The 22,851-nt window shown below is 48.2% G+C and overlaps 10 protein-coding genes across 10 annotated transcripts; 4 read left to right on the top strand and 6 right to left on the bottom strand.

Moving 5' to 3' along the window:
- Window positions 1–1,058: 1,058 nt before the first annotated feature.
- N7469_002850 (uncharacterized protein) lies at window positions 1,059–2,156 on the top strand (the record flags this gene model as incomplete). Its single annotated transcript, XM_056641770.1, has 3 exons — window positions 1,059–1,110; window positions 1,184–1,425; window positions 1,500–2,156. The coding sequence occupies 3 exons, from the start codon at window positions 1,059–1,061 to the stop codon at window positions 2,154–2,156; spliced, it is 951 nt and encodes a 316-aa protein (XP_056504264.1).
- A 54-nt stretch (window positions 2,157–2,210) lies between these two features.
- On the bottom strand, window positions 2,211–2,465 carry N7469_002849 (uncharacterized protein; the record flags this gene model as incomplete). Its single annotated transcript, XM_056641769.1, has 1 exon — window positions 2,211–2,465. The coding sequence occupies one exon, from the start codon at window positions 2,463–2,465 to the stop codon at window positions 2,211–2,213; it is 255 nt and encodes an 84-aa protein (XP_056504263.1).
- A 4-nt stretch (window positions 2,466–2,469) lies between these two features.
- On the top strand, window positions 2,470–4,212 carry N7469_002848 (uncharacterized protein; the record flags this gene model as incomplete). Its single annotated transcript, XM_056641768.1, has 5 exons — window positions 2,470–2,528; window positions 2,594–2,676; window positions 2,739–3,093; window positions 3,145–3,373; window positions 3,430–4,212. The coding sequence occupies 5 exons, from the start codon at window positions 2,470–2,472 to the stop codon at window positions 4,210–4,212; spliced, it is 1,509 nt and encodes a 502-aa protein (XP_056504262.1).
- Window positions 4,213–4,880: 668 nt separating this feature from the next.
- Window positions 4,881–5,842, bottom strand: N7469_002847 (Bax inhibitor-1 family protein; the record flags this gene model as incomplete). The annotated part of the gene is made up of 3 exons (XM_056641767.1): window positions 4,881–5,475; window positions 5,561–5,631; window positions 5,693–5,842. 3 exons carry the CDS (start codon window positions 5,840–5,842, stop codon window positions 4,881–4,883), a joined length of 816 nt encoding a protein of 271 aa, XP_056504261.1.
- A 320-nt stretch (window positions 5,843–6,162) lies between these two features.
- Window positions 6,163–9,560, bottom strand: N7469_002846 (SPX and EXS domain-containing protein; the record flags this gene model as incomplete). Its single annotated transcript, XM_056641766.1, has 7 exons — window positions 6,163–7,188; window positions 7,241–7,330; window positions 7,379–7,552; window positions 7,622–7,765; window positions 7,848–9,335; window positions 9,432–9,486; window positions 9,547–9,560. 7 exons carry the CDS (start codon window positions 9,558–9,560, stop codon window positions 6,163–6,165), a joined length of 2,991 nt encoding a protein of 996 aa, XP_056504260.1.
- A 1,173-nt stretch (window positions 9,561–10,733) lies between these two features.
- On the bottom strand, window positions 10,734–11,383 carry N7469_002845 (DUF3759 domain-containing protein; the record flags this gene model as incomplete). Its single annotated transcript, XM_056641765.1, has 3 exons — window positions 10,734–10,975; window positions 11,054–11,185; window positions 11,368–11,383. The coding sequence occupies 3 exons, from the start codon at window positions 11,381–11,383 to the stop codon at window positions 10,734–10,736; spliced, it is 390 nt and encodes a 129-aa protein (XP_056504259.1).
- Window positions 11,384–13,516: 2,133 nt separating this feature from the next.
- N7469_002844 (alpha/beta hydrolase) lies at window positions 13,517–14,278 on the top strand (the record flags this gene model as incomplete). The annotated part of the gene is made up of 1 exon (XM_056641764.1): window positions 13,517–14,278. The coding sequence occupies one exon, from the start codon at window positions 13,517–13,519 to the stop codon at window positions 14,276–14,278; it is 762 nt and encodes a 253-aa protein (XP_056504258.1).
- An 820-nt stretch (window positions 14,279–15,098) lies between these two features.
- Window positions 15,099–16,014, top strand: N7469_002843 (SNARE domain protein; the record flags this gene model as incomplete). The annotated part of the gene is made up of 3 exons (XM_056641763.1): window positions 15,099–15,133; window positions 15,188–15,822; window positions 15,938–16,014. 3 exons carry the CDS (start codon window positions 15,099–15,101, stop codon window positions 16,012–16,014), a joined length of 747 nt encoding a protein of 248 aa, XP_056504257.1.
- Window positions 16,015–16,090: 76 nt separating this feature from the next.
- N7469_002842 (histone chaperone napB) lies at window positions 16,091–17,489 on the bottom strand (the record flags this gene model as incomplete). Its single annotated transcript, XM_056641762.1, has 3 exons — window positions 16,091–16,221; window positions 16,281–17,138; window positions 17,372–17,489. The coding sequence occupies 3 exons, from the start codon at window positions 17,487–17,489 to the stop codon at window positions 16,091–16,093; spliced, it is 1,107 nt and encodes a 368-aa protein (XP_056504256.1).
- A 2,620-nt stretch (window positions 17,490–20,109) lies between these two features.
- N7469_002841 (NmrA family NAD(P)-binding protein) lies at window positions 20,110–21,313 on the bottom strand (the record flags this gene model as incomplete). The annotated part of the gene is made up of 2 exons (XM_056641761.1): window positions 20,110–20,525; window positions 20,677–21,313. 2 exons carry the CDS (start codon window positions 21,311–21,313, stop codon window positions 20,110–20,112), a joined length of 1,053 nt encoding a protein of 350 aa, XP_056504255.1.
- Between the last annotated feature and the right edge of the window lie 1,538 nt (window positions 21,314–22,851).

Genomic DNA, 22,851 nt, shown 5'->3' with positions numbered 1-22,851 from the left:
GCACAATCTACTTGTACACTGGCGTGCTTTTTGAGACTAGACTAAAGACAAGCAAGTCCCAGAGTGAACTAATTTAGACTCTCTACTAGTAGTTGATCAAGAACTGGTATACTAGTACTTGTAGAGAGGACCAGTGTTTGGGAAAGTGTGGGGAATTCCGCTGTGCACGTACTTCCCTGATGCATACATAAGATCTCCTTCTGTACTGTATTTCTTTCTTTCTCCTCGAAGAACGGTTCGCAGTTTTTCATGCGAGTGGCTCACAGTATTTCCCAGAGCTCCATCCAAACTGGACATTCCAGCATCTCGGTGCGTTAACTGCCGAGAATATTCGCGAAACTCGTTCAATTTGCCTATTCAGGAAATTTAGCCGCATTGATGGAGAAGTTCGATGATGAGGTCATATAAATTATGCGGGGCGCTCGGCATTGCGCCGACTACTGTCTATGTAGGTCATGTCAACTTGAATTTAGCAGACAAGTGCAACATAGTCTGGCACTGGCATTGCGTAGTAATGAATATTACTCCGGTATCAACCTACTCAGTATGCAAAACACTATTAAGAAAAGTACTTTGCTCCGAACTTTCAGCTAAATCGGCAATTTTTGACGAAAAGCCTTTGGTAGATAAATATTAATGGGTACATACTATACCCCCACGGCCGATCTATGGGCTTCGGGTAGGAAAAGGAGGGGGATGGCTTGTAATACGCATAAAACTGTCAGATGACTCGGGACAACATGAAGCAAGAAAAAGCAAAAGAGATAGAGCCTGCGAATCAACGCGAATCAGCAGAAAGAATGCGAGATTCCCTCTGCAGGCCGTTCCCGGTCCAGCTCTTCAGCCAATGCACCGGTTAAATCTCACGCGGATCCGACACCCCTCTCGTTTCTCCAAAATGGCTATGCTACGCGCTGTTAAAGGGCCCCGAGTCCCACTGTATCCCACTGTAGGTTCCACAGGGTACCGCAAAACAGCATAAAGAAGCAGATGGTTCCGCAGAAGAAGGGCAGGTTCTAAAGAATTCATCACTTCACCCCGACTATAGAACGTACAACATGGCATTACCAGTTCAGGGTAGAACAGCTATCGTTACTGGTGCGGGTTCTGGTAGGTGTCCCTTTCCAAGACAAGTATATATGAAAGCAAAATATAGGGAGAAGTCATACTGACAGCTCTTTAGGAATTAACCTCGCTTTTGCCAAGTTATTAGTTGAGAATGGTTGTAACGTCTTGATTGCCGATTTGGCCCTGCGGCCTGAAGCTCAAGTGCTTGCAGACAAGCATCAGACCGGAGCAGCAAGAGTTGTCTTCCAAAAGACCGATGTGACAGATTGGCAGCAATTGGAACGAATGTTCGAGGTCGCAGAGAAAGAGTTTACTGTGATTGATATCGTTTGCCCCGGCGCGGGAGTCTACGAGCCGGTAGGTTTACTTCCAGTATATGCTACTGTTCAGCCAAGTCCTGGGTGATCTAACGGGATATCGTGATACAACAGCACTGGAGCAACTTCTGGCGACCTCCTGGTACCGCGCCAAGCAAGGATTCTCCAAATGGCGGTCGTTATGCCTTGGTGGATATCAATATCACACACCCTATTCGCACAACACAATTGGCAATTGCGCATTTCCTCCGCCACCGTGATAATGGCCGACCCAAACATATTGTCCATATCTCCAGTATTGCGGGACAGACTGCTGCTTTCGCAGCTCCAATCTACGCGGCTACAAAACATGCCATTAACGGTCTAGTGCGATCACTTGCTAAACTTGAGAATCTCGGTATCCGTGTTACCGCGGTGGCACCTGGTGTTATCAAGACTCCTCTCTGGACGGACAACCCTGAAAAACTCAAGATGGTACTCGAAAGTTCAGACGAGTGGGTGACGCCCGAGGAAGTTGGGGAGGTAATGTTGGCGCTCGTGCAGCAGGAGGAAGTGAGCGAAGTAATTGGCGATCGATCGGGACAAGGCAAGCAATTCAAGGTGTCTGGAGGCAACATTTATGAAGTTTCCAAGACAGTCCGACTGGTCAACCAATTTAATGATGAAGGACCAGGCAATCGGCCAGGAAATACTGCATCCGATCACGCCTCTGTGGAGAAGGAAAGTTTTGAACTTCTTGCAAAACCAGGATGGGGACGATCTAAATTGTAGTCAATTATTAGTCATAATGACACGATTAGCAAACAACAACGACAATGATGCCATTCATGCCCGAGATTCAGATTGAGTAATGCCAATGGTAGTCCAAGTAGGCCAAGTAGGCAAAGCGGAGTTTTGGAAGTCACGGGGTTGCCGGCTATCGGACCCTCCGATAAGAACGAGGCCACTTGGACCACGGGGAGTTCCCTCCATTCGTCTCTCCTTCATTACAGCGTCGTGGCTCTGCTGCTCACGGTCGCTGTTAGGCCTTGTGCCCGATTTAATATTCCCCGCAGAAATATTAGCGACACCACTTTCCATAACTATGGAGGACGCGGCCGTGGGAGTTGGCTCGGCTGGGCCCTCTCAATCTGGCCCTCGACGGTATGGCTCGAGACATTCGACCAATTCACTTTCACAGCAACTAATTCTTTTGATTGAATTTACAGGCGGGCAAATAGAGGGAAGCGAGATGCAGGCATGGGTGGCGACGCCAGCTGGTCAAGCAGCGTTATCAATCTAGTTAATACCAGTGAGTTCTAACGGTCGACATTTTGGGAATGATTTGTCTAATCGCGCTATATTCTCCTATAGTCATCGGTGCCGGAGTTTTAGCTATGCCACTCGCTATCTCGCGTATGGGTATCCTTTTGGGAACGTTTGTTATTCTGTGGTCTGGGGTTACTGCAGGTTTCGGTCTCTATCTACAATCGCGATGCGCTCAATACCTCGACCGCGGAAGCGCTTCCTTCTTCGCCTTATCACAATTGACATACCCAAATGCGGCTGTCATTTTTGATGCTGCAATTGCTATAAAATGCTTTGGTGTTGGTGTTAGCTATCTCATCATTATTGGCGACTTAATGCCAGGCGTTGTCAATGGCTTCGTGGGAGGCGAACCAGCGTTCGATTTTCTTGCGGATCGTCATTTCTGGGTGACTGCTTTCATGTGAGTTGATATATTAATATCTTTTATCGATTCAATGCTAACAAGAACTAGGTTGATCGTGATACCCCTTTCGTATCTTCGCCGCCTAGACTCTTTGAAATACACAAGTATCGCTGCCTTAGTTTCAATGGCCTATCTGGTTGTCTTGGTTGTCTATCATTTTATCAAGGGTGATACTATGGCCGACCGAGGCCCTATTCGTGTGATTCACTGGGCAGGCCCAGTTCCCACTCTCAGCAGCTTCCCAGTCATTGTATTTGCATTCACCTGTCATCAAAACGTAAGTTTCTCGAAACAGTGTGCTTCTTTGCGAAATTTATCTAACTGGATCCGTAGATGTTTTCTATTCTCAACGAAATCAAGAACAACAGTCATTATCGCACGACAAGCGTCGTTTTTGCTAGTATTGGTGGTGCGGCAGCAACATACATTCTCGTCGCTATCACTGGCTATCTCTCTTTTGGAAACAATGTGGCCGGCAACATCGTCGGCATGTACCCACCAGGCGTTGCCGCCACTATCGCTCGCGCAGCCATCGTCATGCTTGTGGTTTTCTCCTACCCGCTTCAATGCCATCCTTGTCGCGCTTCTGTTGATGCCGTTCTGAAATGGCGTCCTCAATCTAAGCCTCGATCAACTGAGAGCTCTCCACACCGACACCCACTGCTGGGTCCTCGCGGTGCCCGCACTGTCGAGCCGATGAGTGACTTGCGTTTCTCCATCATCACCACAACGATCCTCATACTGAGTTATCTTGTCGCTATGACAGTATCTTCTCTAGAATCAGTATTGGCCTATGTTGGAAGTACTGGAAGCACCAGTATCAGTTTTATCTTGCCGGGTCTCTTCTACTACAAGATTTCCGCCCCTAACTCTCCCGCTCACCGTGGTCTCCTCAAAGAAGATGACGAGGCCGATGACTTGTCTGATGAAGAAAGTCCTGGTGACGACGGCGAAGGTTCTCTCACTCAGCCACTGACTGGTAGCAATTTCTTGCCACGACCTGCTCGACACTGGCGTAAAACACTCCTGCGTCGTCTCAGTCTGGCCCTAACATGCTACGGCATTTTGGTCATGGTGGTGTGTTTCATCACGAATACATTTTTCATTGCCTCGTGAGTCAGAAATGATTGACTGGCAGGCCATTACACAATATGTTGTCATTCATCTTCGTCCCCTTTCTGTGCACTGCAAAAAGCGGCTACGTCTTTGCTTAAAAGCTCATAGACAATTTCCTTCCCTCTTCTTCTCCGTTGCATAATCTCGCTACATCACAGCATATTCTTTTTGTTATGTAAATTCTCGTGGTCGTTATTTGCTTTGTATTTGTGGGATCTGATTAACGCAAGGCGTCTGGAGTGATTAATTCAGAACTACTTGGATTCCTTCCTATTGTCCTCGATTGTATGTTCAGGCTAGTAGAGCTCGTAGTATTTGTATGATAATTATCCATGGGTCACGACCGAGAAACCGGACCATTTAATAGTAGTGTCACGAATAGAAAGAAATTCTGGAGTTGGCTTGATCATCATTCCCACCCGCATGGGATGCAAAGGTAGGAGGGGGGGGATGAACCAGAATAATAGCAGATATGAACAACACTCAATTGAAAAGCGAATAACCATCACACTCGAAAAACCAGCTCCGAGGAGCGTCCAAAACAGCTAAGTATTCAGTAGACATAACCACCATACTTATCATATACCGATAACGGCAATTCAATCTTCAAACTAGCAAGCCAGGAAAGAAATTCACAATGAGAGCCCGAGAAATTATAGATGATGACCCTAGTTATTGTTTGAGCCATTCAAGATGCGCAGAATGGACATAAACAGGTTCAGCACGTCCAGATACAGCGAAATGGAAGCTGCAATCTCCTCTTCAACATGGTAATGACGCATGACCAACTGGGTGTCGACGAGGATATAGCCCGAGAAAATCAAAGCACCTAAGACACCGTACACGATTTCAAGAGTACTGTTGAACGGGATAAAAGCCGCGACGAATCCGAAAAGAATCATGAACCACAATGCGCCGAAGAGGTAGGGCATCCAGTCCGTAAAATCATATTTAGTTTGGCACGCGAAGAGAGTGAGAGCGACGAAGATGCCGAGCGTTAGAACAAGTGCTTGGACGACGACTTGGGCGCTGTAGAATGATGTTGCGACGCTGATAGCGTAGGCTTCCATGATGGTGAAACCGGAGAGGAAGAGTAGATTTGTTGGGTAGGACTTGCGCTTCCAGAATGTTGCTAGCATGAAGCCTAGGGCACCGAAGACGGAGATTATCATCAACCAGAAGTTGCTTTGGATCCAGGTGCGATATGTGTTGTTGAAGAAGGAGATTGAGCTGAGGATAGTTGTGAGGAGGATTTGGACGGTGCTAGCGAGTGAATTTGTTAGTTGGCTGTTCCTGTATAGCTTTTTGTTTTGGTGTTTTCGGGATAGTGGGATGATAGTGGACATACAGAATCGAGTAGACCTTGCGGACGAACTGCATTCGAATGTCGATGGTTCCTTCTGCAACAGTGCCACCGAACTAAAGGCAGGTCAGTACAAGTCCATAAGCCATGTTCTTCGATAATCACCCTCCTGCTTACCTTGAAGTCATCAGGTAGATTGTCACCCTCGGTGCGTGGTGCTGGGTCTGGGACTGCTGTAGCCTGGTAAGACGGAGGCGCTTGGGTATATTGCTGGTCCTCAAAGGAATCCCGCGTTGGGGCGCGCTCATATCGCGCATTGGAAGCCATGGTTATTTAGCTATTGACCTTCGTACTCTATCTCGGATATGGATGAGAACGTAGTGAGATGGAACTGGAAGGACGAGGCATCAATGATGACCGTTTTAGCCTCCTAGCCATGTGACGTTTGAATGCACGTGACTGGATCGCCCGATAACAAAGCGGGACGGCGGAGTCAAAGTGGGACCAGAAGGAACTATAAATCTGATACGGACTGGAAGGGAGGTTTGTATTACTGTAGTATATAACGATATGTGCATGTCATCGCTATCAGATGCTAAGTTACTGGAGATGAAGGGGTTTTTGGGTTTGCCCATCGAGTTCAACATCTACTCGAGAATCCGGCGCATGGGAGACTGTCGCTCCGCAGGCTGTTCTTCTGATTGCTCCCGTCCAGCATCGACGGTTGATCCAGAGTCTTCATCCGAGGTCATCCCGCCATCATCCTCATCTGTAGTATCGTCCGGACTGTGGTTTGTCTCATGAGAAATAGTAGTTTCCGACATGTAAGTTGGCAGCCGGCGGCGTTGAAAGTCCTGGGCGTGCGCAGAAGCAACAATCGTACCAACTCGTACAATACCAGCAGTAGGTCGTCTAGTCCGAGAACGTAAACTAGATCCAGATGGTGTCCCATGCTCGACATCCACTGGTTGGAGGAATGGTGTTGCAACATGCAGTTGCTCTTGCAGCTGCACATCCTCACGCTGGGGACCGTCCAAGCCAGGGGTCGTTGGCATGTCTGGAAGATCATAGGGAAGGGGGACATCCCTTGAAGCACGAAAGAGTAGCACATTCGTGCAGTGCTCGTTTTCAACTCGGAAAATAGACCATAGACCACGACGACAGACCTCTGAGAGAGCAACAACGAAGCTGAGGACTGCGGAGTGCTGGATGTCATGAGACCAGATGGCGTAGAAGATCCAGTTGAATCGAATCACGACATCCATAACCATGGCGGCATAGTATACCCAGACCCGGCGGAAGCCAAGAACCTCACGTAGAAGAGGATTTTTGGAGTAAGGGTTACCCAGACTCCAATCCATGATCAAGTCCCAAATCGACGTATAGACGGCATTGAGCAGTGCAAATGTTATGAAAGCTGCCTGGAATCTTGTATGCCGGTCGATGCGGTACATGCTGAGGGTTGCATAGTATAGAACACCAAAGAGGTATTTTCCCAAGTTCAGCAAGTGAGGAAAGGCATTTCTGGTGTCGGCGTATCGACGAATACACTGAAAGGCCCGGAAAACCGAAGGCAGACAGGTGAAGAATCCCAACAGCCTGGAGTGGTTGGAATTACATTTGACTGGATTCGTCCAATACGATGCATACAAACAGAAGAACAATTCAATGTTCTAATAAATGTCAGCAATTTCGGGTTAACAGCTTCGGTATTTTGGAACTTACCCCCATGGCATAAGTTTGAGAGCAATACATATCTCCCAAGAAAAAGTCACGGAACTCGACCGGATAGATTCCAGCAAGCAACAGTCGCCACTATTACTGTTAGCGCTCATTTCATGGAATTCATTTAATATAACTCACATTGGAAAAAGCAAACCATTTGCGGCTGCGATGGTACAAAACACGAGCGGGCAAGAAAAGAATGATAAGTGTTAGGCCGACCAATACGACCGGCCAGTATATATACATGGAGTTAACCCATGTGAAATTGAGCCACATGAAAAGACCCATCAGAAATATAAAGAACGAGGGAATCTAGAGGATGATTAGGATTAGTACAATCTCGACCAATAGAAAGTAAACAATACAGCGTCGCCGACGAACCTCTAACAGCTGGCGCCACTCCAAGGTGTGCCTGGTATCATATTCAAAAACAAATGCATAGTTGATCTTTGACTTTGTCCATATCATGCAGTCCATGCAAAATAGCAGGACATGAAACACGACGAGAAAATAACCCCCGTATATCTATAATCAGTATAATCAGTCAGGCACATGTGACACCGCGAGCGGGGGGGGGGAGTACGACGCAAGGGAGTACAATACGAACCTGCAATAAATAGCTCGTCCGAGTCTGAGCAGACACTTCAGAAGAACCAAGATGGTCGGACGCATACACCAGCCCCTGAATCGCAAAAAGCGTACCCGCCATGAGTAAGAGACCTGAGCGAAAAGTACTTGGTGAATAGTCGCCCGATTTCTTCATCTTCTGCCGAAGCTTCGATACTGCAACTTTACGGTTACCACGCTCGAAATACCGGGCGTACAAATCTTCCACGGCCACCATAAGATTCTCAATAACATCGCTCTCGACAAAAACTGCCTTATTGACCCGTTCCGACATATATCGCAGTGGCGGGCGAGCATTCACGGCTTTGTCGTATTTTTTGTTGATCTTACGGAAGGCCGTGCGATTGAGATACGCATACCCCTTCAAGAGCTCAATCCCGCGATAGAATTCCTGAAGGGCATGCTTGAGCTTCCTCTTAGCAGAGCGATATGGCACTTCGTTGGGCGGATCCTGCCGCCGCATAAAATCCCTTCTATTTTGAATGAACTCCCGGTCTCGCGCGTTCAAGTTTGGTGTCGCCATCTGCGCCAATGCCTGGGAATTTTTCCCAAACCGGGTCTTTCCAGTCAGTGTATCCTTCAGGCGTGAGCCATTCAGCTTTCCAAACCCATTCGATCGTTGCTCTTGGGGGTCACTCCTTTTGCCGGCCCGCTTGGCTGACAGCACTTCCTGCATGCGTTGATCTCTCATCACATGCAGTTGCTGACGAAGAACCTTAAGCCGATCAGTAGCTTCTTGCTCTTTCATCTTATAGAACGAGTCAATCTTATCAAGCTCGCTATCTAGGAAGGCATGGAATTCATCCTGTCGCCTTTCAAGTTCGATGTTCGGGTCCATGGCTGATCGCCTGCCGATGGGCTCAACCTCGGCATGGGATAGAACACGCCGGAGTAGCTGTGATGTTCGCTTGACTGAGCTGATTTTAGTAAGGTCTCCACCAGAGGGGCTATGGGCTGTTGGCTGTCGGGCGAGGTGTGGCATCTCACTGGGCGAGCCGTCGGTATCGGGAGGCGGAGGTGGCGCATCGAAGGTTGCACGGCGCGCCATGGCCGGGGACGGGGTTTTGACATCCTGACGAGGTTGTTTGGGTGATACATAATCCTCTTCTGGGTCGAGAGCTGGATCTGGGAGCTCAAATGATCCTCTATCCGATGCGGGTGCATGTTGGGGTGGAGTGGCGAGAATGCTGCCATAGCTTCCAACCGGTTCTGAAAAACGAGATCCTGGAGTCCTCAGTGGGTGTCGTTCATTTGGGATTGGTGTTGGGCGCGAACCTTGGGGGCCTGTCCTCTTTGGGGTCCTATCAGAGAAGTCCGTCGCATCAATATGTTTGTCCGAGGCGGAGGGTGTCAACGAGTCCGTCGCCGTATGGGATGGAGGGGCAGGATGTCGGAATGACGGTGTCCGAGGGCTTCTATTCGTTTTTTGAAGAGCGCGGGTAATAGCCTTGATCTTCTTTTTGCCGCCCTACCGTGATGAAACGATGTGTTAACGAGGCACCTCCCCCCACGGAGTAACGAAATCCACCTCCAGGTGGTCTTCAAGATAAGAAATCCGGCGTACCTTGTAATCGAGATACTTTGCCCGCCATTCAGGAACTAATTCCTGCTCCAGCTCTCTGTGCGAATAAATCAGCCACTGGAATGCATAATGTCACGAGGGCAAGAAGAGCACCCACTTGGCGAATTTCATCCTGACCAGCGAACCTCCGTCATGACTTGTCTCTTGGTAGGTCTATGAGTCACGAGCGCTTTAGATAAGGAACGGAGGGGGGGGAAGAGGGGTGAGAGTGAAGGACGCAAGAAGTGAAGGATTGGGAGGGGGAAAGACCGGCGGGATTGATGCCCAGGGCTCTTTTAAGCGCGATTAGCCCGCGTTAAGAAACGGTGAGGTGATTGCTCAGCCCTGAGAGCGTAACGTCGTTAAGATAAGCGGACACGATCTTTTCAATCAAAAAAGAACAGAAGAAAAGTCCCTGTCGAATTGTCTTCCCCAATCAAAACAAAGCGTGCCTTGAAAAAATCGGCGACCATCCCATTTTCGAAATCAAAAAGAAAAATCCAATAAAAGGAGGATCGCGACAATCACAGAGCCCTACTGCGGCACGTGCGGAGATTATGAGCTCATCTTGGGTGATTGAAGGCCTCAGTTATCAGGCAGTAATGACCTTATTGATGTAGAAGAGATATGATTGGCCAAAAGGCAAGGACAAGATCCACTCATGCCGGATTCCGATGGTTTGGTGGAATCCTGGCACTTGTAGAAGCAGTGCAATATATGTACATAGACTGAGTATCAATATATGAGAGAAGTAGTAAATAATTACAAAAACAAATAAAAGAAAGAAGTTGTCTCAGATAATACAATTGATATTTGGATACAGCTAACAGATGGATATCATCTCGAATCCATCGAGGATCTACACTTAGGTTGGAATGCCCTAGGCATTCCTAAGAATGTATTCGGGGTGTTCTCATGGCAATTACTGGCTACAAGATATCTGACTCTGCAACCCTGAAAGGCCCTAGTCGGACCGCAGGAGACATTGCATACGTATGTATTCCCCAAGGGCCCGACCCGACTCGCCCCGATCAGCGTGCAGAACACGGTGCATCCACACACGAGGAAGTCGCATGCGACACAGCAATAATCAGTAATGCTGGCCTTGGACCCTACAGGTCTACCATTACAGAACATCAATTATATATGTACTATTACCCAGTTCGGCAAAAATTTCTCGTCATTTCATTGTTCGGTTCCACTTTCCCGCCTTCTGTACATACTCGGCGTACTCGTGGCCGGAAGATATCTCGTCATCAAAAATAAATCAAATATGGTTCGTCATTCCCGGGTTAATCCCGCAATTTACCAGCGGCGGGGACCATCGAATTGAGGGGGAGGGCCATAACGGGAGGGGTTGTATTCCTCGGCGCCGTGGCCACGCTCGTAGTGCTCCTCGTACATGTGGTGAGCGTTCTTCTTGGCGTGCTCGTGAGCTTTGATACGATCAACCTCATCCATGCCCTTGGTCTCGGCGAGCTTGTCGACCTCAGCGCCGACAAGACCCATAAGGGCCTCCTTGGCGAAGGCGTGCTTAACGGTCTTGCCTAGAGAGAGCATTGATATTAGGAACTGTACTCTTGGTGCAGTATACCTTTTGGTAGTGGGATCAATTAGTTACTTACCCTCCTTGCGTTGGTGGTCTTCGAAGGCCTTCATACCGGCAAACGAAGCAGCACCGGCCAGAAGCTCGTGAGAGAACTTGCCTTCGTGCTTCTCGCCGCCGTACACCTTGCGGTGAGCGTCGTCAGATTCGCCTAAAAAGTTACCTGTCAGCCCAGTCCATATATAAATTCTTGCCGGATTTAGAAGGTTGTCGTTCGACCATGCGTGCATAGGGCTATGCATTATGCAAGGACACCCATGCTTGCATGTCCGAGGCAACAATCTATATGTCCGATGCAAGTATCAGAGGAGGGTAGTAGAGAATATCACTCACCCCAGCCGAAAGCCATTATGTTTGTATACAGAGTGGTTGGAAGAGAAGATTGGAGGTAAAGAGGAAGATGTGATGGGAAAAAGAAAAGCGTCTTGGTTGGGAAAAGTACTCAACTTATACCCAAGAAACAGCGGCTACGGAATACTCCAGAAAGGCTCCGTATTCAGCTCAGGATAGTCAGGAGCATTCCCTTCTCATCTGTCTCAGCAGCCGCAGACCCACTGCATCGACGACCATGAAGGGCTGTGGCGGTTCCCCAATATACTGTACACAGTGTACTAATCTTAGGATAGTCGCCAGGGGAATGGAGGTAACCCCTCCAAATACGGCTGGGCCATGGATCTGGTTGAACATCAGCCCCTCTAAGGTCCAGTGGAGTACGCAGATCGCGTCGACCTCTCTGCCGCAGTTGGGTGCCTGGGGCGATGGGATGAGGGGGCAATTGGGGAAGACGACCCAGTAAAATCATGGATAGGGGTGTATGGATACTGTGCTATGTATGGCTGTTCGACCACTCGTATTACTGTGTACAATGTGCAGGAGAATCGGATCGGAGGCATAACGGAGAGCGCCAAGAGAGTTGCCGGGGACCATATGGGACGAGTACATATCGTAACCGACTTTGGGTGAGAAGGGAAACAGTAAGGGTTCAGGCGGAACTAATATCGAATGAAACTCTGCGACTTCCGACATCTGGGAACGAACTATACTATTAGTTTCCCCCTTTCTACAAAGTGGTGCCATATCTAATATAGTAGATTATTGTTTCCAGAATCACATCTCGTCCATCCTGCATCTATGAAATTCCGCCGGATCAGACTGAATGTTCTCGTATCCACCTAAGAAGCAATGCATCCCATTATCCTAAACGAAATACTTACGCGTCCCACCAGGCCCAATGAAGCGCCGATCGGAATGGCCTAGCGGGTCCTTTCAGCCCTACTCCGTCGGTATCTGAACAAATCGTATGCAATTTTGCTGGCGGGTCTAACCAACTTGGCTGCATTGGTACGGGCTTGTATCTTCGGCATACATGGTACTGAATGGAGTGCATGTGGTGCCGTAGTCCGGTGTTGCCGGGCCAAGCTTCTCTTGTCGGAGGCTTGTCCGCCCTACAAGGCCAGCTTGGTATTCTTGGCACTACAGCCACGTAAGTGGCGGTGAAAGCATGGGGAAATATGAAGGAAAAGAATTACGTTCAGAGTTTCATGTCAATAGTATGTAGCATAAGGAGATTTTTCTTTGCAGTGGATGTCCGAGGTCGGCTGAGTCGTGAATATTCTCTATAGACATAATAGTAAAATGTAAACAGAAGGGATTCACAAGATCGAAATGTGTGGTTCATTACGTACTGCAGAGTCACATTATGGCACACACTAGTTAGCCACATTATCTTGTCGATTAGTCATTTTATACAAGCCGTGTGTCGACAGTATGGAAATGTCCCCATTGTAAGCAAAAGGAGTCGATCTGAGATAGGCAGAGAGACAGTGATGAGAGAAAAAAGAGTTTGATCATCTTCATTCCCAAAACTGTGAACCCGAGGAAAGATAATCCCTTAATTGAGCCAAATTGCCCGAGTATGACAGCACTCTATCGAAGTACACAGTTACTATGCATATGGCGTACTTCGAGAATGCTGGAGCTAATCCATCCTCATACTGTACTGTGGCTCAAATCCATTGAATGCGTCAGATACCCATGAAACAATCCGTGCCGCAAACAAATGAGTTGGTTAATTTAATTTCAACTGAGCGAGCTACGATCAACACCAGGCAACGACTTTTTCCTTTCCGTCGGTGAACATCCAAACACCAAAGTGGACGAAAACACCCCTCCACCTCCATCCCATCCCACCTTACGGTCAGATCACCCCCATTCTAGTGGCTTGGCTGACGCTAAGTCATTGAAAAGTGGTCTCGTCCTCGATTCACCGAAAATAGCCACATACCACCTCAGCCACAGCCCCGCTACTCCGTGTATAGCTCCGACAGTTCCGAATTCTCATGAGCAATCAGTTCCCGACACCAAATAGGTACTGCTGAGATACCGTCCAATTGCCCGACAACCTCAGCCGGCTGGGCTTGGCCCTGCATATCCCCCAACTGAGCAACAATCATATCACTCTCATCATTGCCAACACTGCACAATGCCCACCAAAGTCCCCGCCCCGTCCGACTTCCCCTCTCACACCGTCACCGTCACTCAAGGCCCTGGTCCATCTCCCTCCCCAAACATCCTTCTCCTTCTACATGGCCTCGGTGACTCCGCCGCGGGCTTCTCAGCCTTCGGCCGCGCCATGAACCTCCCCGAAACAACAGTCGTAACCGTGCAGGCACCAACCCCACTCCCCTTCGACCTAGGCGGATTTCACTGGGGTGACGATGTCAATTTTGACTCCAGAACAGGAGCCCTAGACATGGACGCCGGACTAACGCGCAGCACCACGAAACTCCTCGAGCTTGTACGCAACACCCTAGTCCAAAAATGCGGATATCGACTACGTGAAATCCTCATTCTGGGCTTTGGGCAAGGCGGTATGGCCGGTTTGACATTGGCTAGGGAATTGAGTATCTCCCCTTCTTCTTCCTCGGCAGCTGGTAGTGAGAATAGAGAGCCTTTGGCCGGTGTGGTTTCCATTGGCGCTCCATACCCATTATCTGGTCAACGGTCCGGGCCAAAGAATCGTACACCGGTGTTGTTGGTTTCTGGGAGGGACTCGGCTGTTGTTTCGGATGGGGCGGTCACGAGGACTAAGGAGGTTTTTGAATTCGTTGAGGTTAGTCGGTATACTCGGAAAGGCGATGGTATGCCCTCGAATCGAGATGAAATGTTGCCGGTCATGCAGTTCTTTGCTAGACGGTTGCGCAGTCGACAGGGTGTGCCTGAAGGAAGTGTTGAGCTTGGATGATATAACCATATATACCCATAAATACTGTCCAACAAAAGTAGATAAATGCGCCAGAGTATGCTGGTGTGCATCGGAATCTTTTCTTCAACTACAAGGCACATATAGTACTGGTATTCCAACTGCATGCTCGCTCTACCCGACGGCTCCCATGGTTGACATCGTGAATTCGAAGCGAAATAGAATTGGCATGTTTAATGGATTTAGACAACATCAGAGCTAATAGTACACTGTACCTATGAGGTATTTATACAAGTGTATGATTACTTACTTGCACTGGCACATGAGGAGTCCTACTTTGACTCAATGAGTGCTCATTTTCAGGTGAAACTGGTGCTAAATGAGCGAACTAAACGGTAGGACCAATACCTCGTCCAATTTTGGATCAAGTGCTCATGTTTGCTTCAGATTTATTATATTATGCACGAAGTTCGTGATGGAAATCGAAGTGGCAGCAATACCATTGCTTGTTCGAATACTAATAGGTATTACGACGGGCAGTAGGTTTACGATTCCATCGCGGCAGATATATAAATTGAAACAGGCTGCTCTTCTACTAGAATAGCCGCTATGAAATCACGGGTTCAGACAGCTGAGAACCCCGCTATTCTTCAATCACACCAACAAAAAGTCAGAAATGAAAAGAATTACCAACATACTTCAGGACAACATACATTTGTTTTGACAGGTCTTAGGTTGAACTATTCCAACTAGCAACCTCGGAAGCCTTCCAGCCACCCGAAACACGTGATCACGGGGAAGCTGACAGCTCTCCGTCAAGCCTCCGGATTCTCCCAACAAGAATACCCCAAACACCACAACCATGGAGCACGCCGACCCATTCCTTCAAGTCCAGGCGTAAGCAAATGACTCAAAGTATATATACGCTTTCAAATCTAATAATCTTCCCAGTGACGTCCTGTCAACGCTCCAATCAAGTCGTCCCCTCTTCTCCTCATATTTACGAATCCGGTCGTTGGCCAAAAGCCCATCGAACCCCGAACTGAAGCAAGCGCGCTCAGAACTAGAAACTACCCTTACAGAACTTACAGCCGACCTCGACGATCTCGTCGAAAGTGTTCGAGCAATCGAACAAGATCCCTACCGCTTCGGCCTGGAATTAGAAGAGGTGCAACGTCGGCGCAAACTTGTCGATGATGTCGGGGCCGAAGTTGAGAAGATGCGACTTGAGTTGCAACAGACTGTCAGTCACGCTGCAGCTGATGCGGCACTACCTAATCCGACAGAGTTCGATGTTGCTCTGGAAGAAGAGGAGCGGGCGCAGCAGCAACGTGGTCAGGGCGGAGACGATTACTATGCTTCTATGGAACAGCAGCGACAAACGGAACTTATGCATGAACAGGATGAGCAGTTAGATGGGGTGTTTCGGACTGTTGGCAATTTGCGCGAGCAGGCGAATCATATGGGGAGGGAATTGGAGGATCAGGCTATTATGATCGATGAGGTTGACACGTTAGCTGAGCGGGTTGGAGGGAAATTGTCCAGTGGAATGAAGAGGATCAAACATGTTGTTCGTCAGAATGAGGGTAAGTTTCAATCTACTTCGAGAACTACATCTACAACGGAACTAGGATGTGGACTAGATGGCTGTTCGATAAAAAAGGTGTGGGAATCACGAATTCATAACTAACTTTTTCCTAGATACATGGTCCTCCTTTTGTATTGCGGCGCTAATTTTTGCGCTCATCCTATTATTAATTCTCGTTATCATCCTGTGATAGTACATCAATGGCGGTTTTTGGGCCGCCACAATCACATGGAGCAGGGCATTTCATGGGACATCATTCGAGCAATTTAGTTGCGAGCCTTCTTGGCAGGGCGAGACTCCTCACCCTCACCAGAATCCTCCTCCTCATCCATACCATCGAGCTCCTCGAGGTCGAGGTCCTCAAGGTCAAACTCGTTGCTAGGCTCGAAGGAAGAGACTAAAATAAAGAGTCAGCTTGGTTGCGCCACGCAAGCAACCGGGTATCAATAGACTTACTATAATACTTCATGGCGTCGGTCCAGAGGTCGTCAGCAAGGGTCATAGCGAGCTCCTCACCGTTGGGGAAGATCTCAGCATTCTCGACAGCATCGGCCAGCTCAGCTTCCTCGTCCTCATCATCCTCGTCATCCTCATCGTCCTCGCCCTCGACCTTCTCGCCCTTGAGGATCTTGGCGAAACGCTCGTCATCCTCCTTGACAGCGGCCTTGGAGACCTCAGCGGAGACGTCACGTCCACGGTAACCGAAGAAAGCGAAGAAGCTGGTGCCAGTGGGGCTGTGGGGGTCTTCCTCATCCTCATCATCATCGTTCATCTCCTCATCCTCCTCCTCGTCCTCAACCTCAGCAATCTTCTTAACAAGAGCCTCGTACTCGGGCAGATCAGTACGCTTACCACCCTTCTTCTCGGCATCGAAAAGGTTGCAGGTGGCATCCAGCAGACCCTTGGTCAGGTCCATGTCCTTCTTCCAGTTGATGCGGACGGGGTCAGAGACCAGACCCTCCCAGGTGCGGCGCTTACCCTTGGAGGTGTGGATGATCTGCTTGCGCCAGTAGAACTCCTTAACGAGCTGGGAGTTCTCGAAGAAGGGGTTCTCCTCACCGGTCTCGAAGTCAAAGGTGAAACGCAGAGAGCGGGGCTCGCCGTTACCCTGGGCGTCCACCTCGAAGCGCTCAACCTTGAGGTTCTTCAGGCAAGTACCCAGGACAGCCTCGTCAGCGGGGAGAAGGTACTCCTCGATCTCGGGAGGGGCGCTAGCGAAGACGCGAATCCAGAAATCGCTCTTGACATCGGGGATGTTGATGATCTCATTGCGTTTGTCGAAGAGAGACTGCAGGACGGGAACAGACTTGCGCACTGTTAAGGAGGGGGGTGTATGTTAGCCAAATGATACAACTAGTTATAGACAGGCCACCGGATTTCATTTCCAGAAATAGACAGCCATTGAGCGAGGGCTCTTGCAGAAATTTCAAGCTCTTTCACAATTTTTTTTTTCTATCTCATCCGTCGTCTGCAATTTGCCTTCCACCGCGATGGTTCACACCAGGAAAGGAATAGCGGGGTCAAGTGATAAGGGAGATTCAACTTACGCTGCTCAACCTGAGCACGGTCAAACTGCTCCTCAAGAATAGCAATTTGCTTCTGAGCATCCTTGGGGATGGTAGGCATCTCGACACGCTCAAGAAGGGACTTGTCCTCGCCAGACATGATGTATATGAGTTTCGTAGTAAAGGTGGGGTAGGGATGATATAGCTATAGAAAAAAAAGAGTAAAAAGAACTCTCAAGATAAAAGTTCTTTAGGATGGGAAGGGGGGGGGTATCAAGATATAATAAGGGAAGAAGATGAAAGGGAAGAAAAAAAATCGAGGGAAGAGGAAACTCGAAGAAGACGCTAGCAGAAAAAAAAATCGAAATTGAAAATTTCAAGCAGATCGTAGCTCCGTTCGATGCGCGCAGAAGAAACTTCCGGACTGAGCTGGGTGTACCTTTTAGGACGGGAAGATACTTTCTTGTTGCTAGGGTAAATGCGGGGCTGATAAGTATCTTTGAGTACCGATAGGTTGCGCGGCCCACTCGGTTTAGGCGGTCTGGTTCTGCACGGACGTCATTGTGCCTGAGGCGAAGTTTTTGTCTTTTTTTTTTTTGTCTTTTTTTTCCCTTTGTCTCTCAATTTTTTTCATTAATTATTTTTTATTTAATCTTGAGCATCTCATTCTGCGATCTACCGTAGGCCGTGTGAGAGTATAATTACGAATTAGTGGCGAAAATTTCCTCTTAATTGAGGGAATGGGCGGGACAGAGCTCGAATAGCTTGAGGAAGATACCATGGTACTGTTGCCCCGTGGATATCCTCCAGTTTTTCTGCAAAGCCCCACGTTCTTTGCCTTCAAGGCTTTGTTTGCTTAGACTGCTACAGTAGATGTGTATTGGGTGCTGTTAATTCAGTAAACCCAATAAATACTACATTGAATTAGCGGTAGTTTCGCTGGTCAACGCAAGTATACTACTGGTAACTAACCAGATGTCTAGTATGTACCAGTATTTCCAAGTCCCGTGATTTAAGGGGCTTTTCACAATTATTGTACTTCCTAGGGTGGCATTACTGATAATAAATGATGATTAGTGAGCGTCAGTGAAGTCTGGATGAATGTACTGATAGATGCAAGCTCGCAAACCTTACGCTATACATCTGAAGTCATCCTTTATCACAAGCGTGCTGGCTCCAGTGGCTACACACGAGCATAGAGGTGACAAGGCGTCGTATTACATATTTATCATCAGAAAGGATGCATTGATAAATTAATTCCAGGGGTGCTTCATTACATACCATTGATATGATGACATCGCTAGTCATATACCACGTCCAGTACGCAGTGTATAATAAACTATTGTAGAGACCAGTCCTATACTCGATGTCCAGCTACTACTACTCAAGTACACTCCACTGCTAGTAAGGGCTTACTAGTAGTAAGCTCTATACATTTTCCAGGATCAGGTTGACAGTGTAACGCGTTAACTACGTACTTCTACCTATCAAGGGGCTTGAGTAGGTACTCAAGCCCCTTGACACCACCCAGACGAGTCAATTTCTGTATACAGTAGTACTTGGACTGGCCATTCTCACAGCCAGTCCAATTAGGTGCAAACCCTACTCTTCGCGCACTGATGGAGCCATCTTATCACTGATAAGCCTCGTGCAATTCCCAATCCAATGACCGTACATCATAATATTAGGGCATTCTTAGGGCAGGGATTCATCAGGAGCATCCAATTTGCCACGCACCGAATATGCTTGCTTTTTCCGATCCTCCCACTTTAACCTTCTTGAGACGAGCGGGCCCTGAAGAAAGGCAACCTTAGCATCACTTTAATTCAACCTTATCTGACTACCCTCCCGAGAGCCGCATGCGGATACTCTGGGATACAAGTCCAATGTGCGAAGTCAGGACTTTGGACTTTCCCCATCTTAGTGTTATCGTAATTTATCGGAATGAAGTCACTCTCACTCTGACTGGCCAATTACTGTATTCGCCGATCGCTCGTTAGTATTCGGGTTCCCTACACTAGGTGCTCCATCGAAGGTTACAATGGTGGCTTCATGTGGCCAAGTCGGGTCTTTATTGGTTAGATAAGCCCGTGACAGTTGATAAACAGCGACGATCTGAATGGATGGTTTTCAATTAGGTTGATTTGTTCCCGATTTTCGGTCGAAGTTTCAATGTCAGGTGAGTATATGTGTGACAATTGCAAGTGGCCTGTGGAAATCTTTGTCTTCCTAATGGGGAAAGCCGGGTATATCGTCTAATCGATTGGGGAGACCGATGGGATTGGGTGGGATATCTAGAAATCGGTAAAGAAAGCAAGTAGAACATAAATTTGGAGTTGATCATGAGCATGAAGTCGTAATGTCGCATTCAGATTTTTTTTTCCAAGGCCGGATTCCAGGGCAATTTGGGATCTGCCTGTAAAGCAAATAACTTTTTTTTGGGGAGGTTGGCCAGAGGAGATAGAAACGATTATCTTCCTCAGCAGTCCAGGGCATCTTTCCAATTAAGAAACAAGTAGAAGAAAAGGTCATGATATCCCATATAAATTCCCCATGCCAGTTCGCCAATAATGCAATGATTAGAGCAGAATCACAAAACAACCGCAAGGCAGGTTCCACATGCATAGACATCATCACCATGCACGTCTGCCGGGAATGGAACTGTCGTAAAATGGCAGGCATAAAAAAGGAATAAAGAAAAGAAGAAATATGAAGAGAAGAAGGAAAAGAAGGAGGGAAAAAAAAGGACGGGGTAGAGAAGCATAGAGTAGTTGAACGCATTATAGCATCCAATCAAGTCCATTGGCTTCTTCTTCCACAGGGAACACCTCGCGTGCATACTCCTCCATGTCACGCCATCCCTGCCACAGATGCCGAGCCTCATCCGTCACGCGTAGCGAAACTACACCGCCTGGTCCTTGCATCATGCCAGCACCGGCACCTTTTCCACCCGCTGGGCCCAGCCCTTTGGGCGAACCTGCAGCTGGCTGTGAGAACTCGGGCTGTGGGAAGTAGGGCGCATTGCATTCACCGAAAAGCAGCTCCAAAGTCTCAAGCTGTTCTCGATAGCCCGGAGGAATGTTGACCTTGATTTCAATTTTGGGCACACGCACGTAGTTGCAAGGTCGATTTAAGGCCCGCTGAAACGCCGCGCACACTTGATTAGGGAGAGAGAGTTTCGAATGTGAGAGCAATCCTGAGTGGAAAAGCTAGTTAGTTCTTCTATTCCCTTGAAAACCTGTCTTCCTTCTCTTCTCTTCCTTCATTTTCCTTCTGAAATAACCCGGTGGAGGGGTGGCGGGGGTATTCGGGGCAATATTGCCGGATTTGCGAAACTCACCGATGACCATTCCATTTCTTGGGACCATCCTTGAAAATCTGTAGCAGCGTTGGGCCGACATCGTGCTCTGCATCTAACCAGGGTAGTGGGGTCTCCGGGTCGAAGGGGGCTCGCCATTCAAAGCTACCGTCCTCCAGAACCTCCATCTGGAAGAGTGGGTACGGAAGACTGGTGAAATTGTTGTTGTAGATTCCAGCGTAGACAAAAGTGGAGGGCATGCCTAACTGGCGCACGTAATTCTCGACGGTGAACTTAGGAGCCCACTGAGGAACAGCGGGCCAAGGCCCATGAACGGAATGATCCGGCATACTGCTATAGATATAGTGTTGAATTGTACCGGCGCGTTTGGCAGCGTCGGCGAGAGCGCGGCCAATAGCGACCTCGTCACCGGCTTGCGACATGGTATTGATGAAGGCATAATTGGCGCCTTGAAAGAGGACGTCCATCAATTCCGGGTTGTTGAGCAGTGGGCCATGAATGAGGGTCACGTTTGGCAAGCCTTGAAGTTCATCGGCGACGATACCCTTTAGCGAGTGGATCTGAGCGCGTACTGAGTATCCCACGGCGGACGCGACACGAATGAGGGAGGCCGCTTGTCGGCCAGCCGCATTGACGACGGCTATTGTCTTCTGAGGTTGTGTCATGGGGGGAGGAGTAGTTTCGAAGGACGAGTAGGGCGGGGGAAGTAAGAAGAGAAAAGAGAAAGGAAAAGCCCTTATAAACGGGGAGTGTAAAAGAGGACAGTAGAAGAAGAGACAAGATTGAAGTGGATCGATCAAAAGGGGAGGGCAAAAGATAAAAGAAAATCCGGAGTAAAGAGCCTTGGCGAGAAAAAATGGGAAGTTGCGGCAGTGGGGTACCTTGGGAAGGAGCGAGGGGGGGGGAGGGAAAAGAGAGAGGGCCAAAGTGGTATGTAACAAGAACGGACTGCTCCACCGATTATGCGATGGAAACAGTCATGGATCTGCGTAAATTCACTGTGCTACAATTACAACAGTAAAGTGTACAGAGAGTACAGTACAGAGTATATGTAATAAGAGATTAAGTTAGTCTAGTCGGTAGTGCAGATCGAGGGGTACAGTACGGTAGTAGGACAATATAAGTGGTAGAATTGCAACGACAGATCTGTATACTTGTAGTTTATAGTAGAAACCCACCTATAAAGTGTCATTCTGTACTATGTACATATGTTGTAGTGTATACTGTAGTCGTCTACTACAGTATTATGTATATGAAATATTCATACACAAGGTACAGGAAGAGTCTTAATGATCGCCTCAATCAGACTCTATCCATACTCAGACTCAACACATGACACCATCGCACACGTCTTGGAGATTATTTCCTTTACGTAAATCGGCCTTCAGTCGGCTCCAGTTCGCTCCAGCGCGTTCCAGCTCGCTCCAGGTCAACGGGATCTGCCCTGGCCACTCGTCGGGTTCCAGCCTTGATAGGCGCTGTTCACCGTGCTTTAAGCTATGCCAAGTCGTCTGTTATGTCTCGACATGATCTCCTTTTGGAGTTCTGACGTTTTCGTGGAGACCAACAGAGATGGAAGGTGAGAAAATCGCGCAGGCCCTCTCCGACCAACAATCTGCCAGGGGCGGTCTCACGTGGTTCATGGTGGATTCCTGCGCCTCCAATTGGCATAAAATTTTGGTGGGAAAGTGACCACCATGGATACGCCTCCTAGTCCTAATGGGAGGATGGGAGATATTGCATGGACATGGACATGGGTATCAGCAGACTCTCTACCCATCCAGTAAGTAGTATACAGGTGTAGGACAGACGCCACCCCGCATATCGGGATTTGATGCCCATTAGTGGACTACATACATCGTAGGTCATTCAGTTTCACACCAGCTATTTATGTCTACTGTACCTGCTGGGATACTCAAAAGTATTGATTATACTCTCTGGGAGCTCTGAAGTATATTGTGATAGAGCCTCCATTAGTTATATAGTATGAATACTGTAGACAATAATATGTACAGTGCACGCTTTAGTAACAGACAAAATTGTAATGATCTTGAATTAACCCCAGACAATAACCACAGACCCTCTCTAACTGCAAAAGGGTAGCCTCAAGTTCTTATCGCAGCCCTTTCAGCTTCCCCACTGAGCCCGGCGGCAAGGCCCGATCTCCGCGGAATCACCATCCCCCACCCAATCGTGGGCTTCC

This window comes from Penicillium citrinum (assembly GCF_028827155.1).
Source record: "Penicillium citrinum strain IBT 23319 chromosome Unknown utg000002l:1.0-3833315.0:1.0-3834789.0, whole genome shotgun sequence".
Lineage (NCBI taxonomy): Eukaryota > Fungi > Ascomycota > Eurotiomycetes > Eurotiales > Aspergillaceae > Penicillium > Penicillium citrinum.
This window is presented reverse-complemented; position numbering and strand designations above follow the sequence as displayed.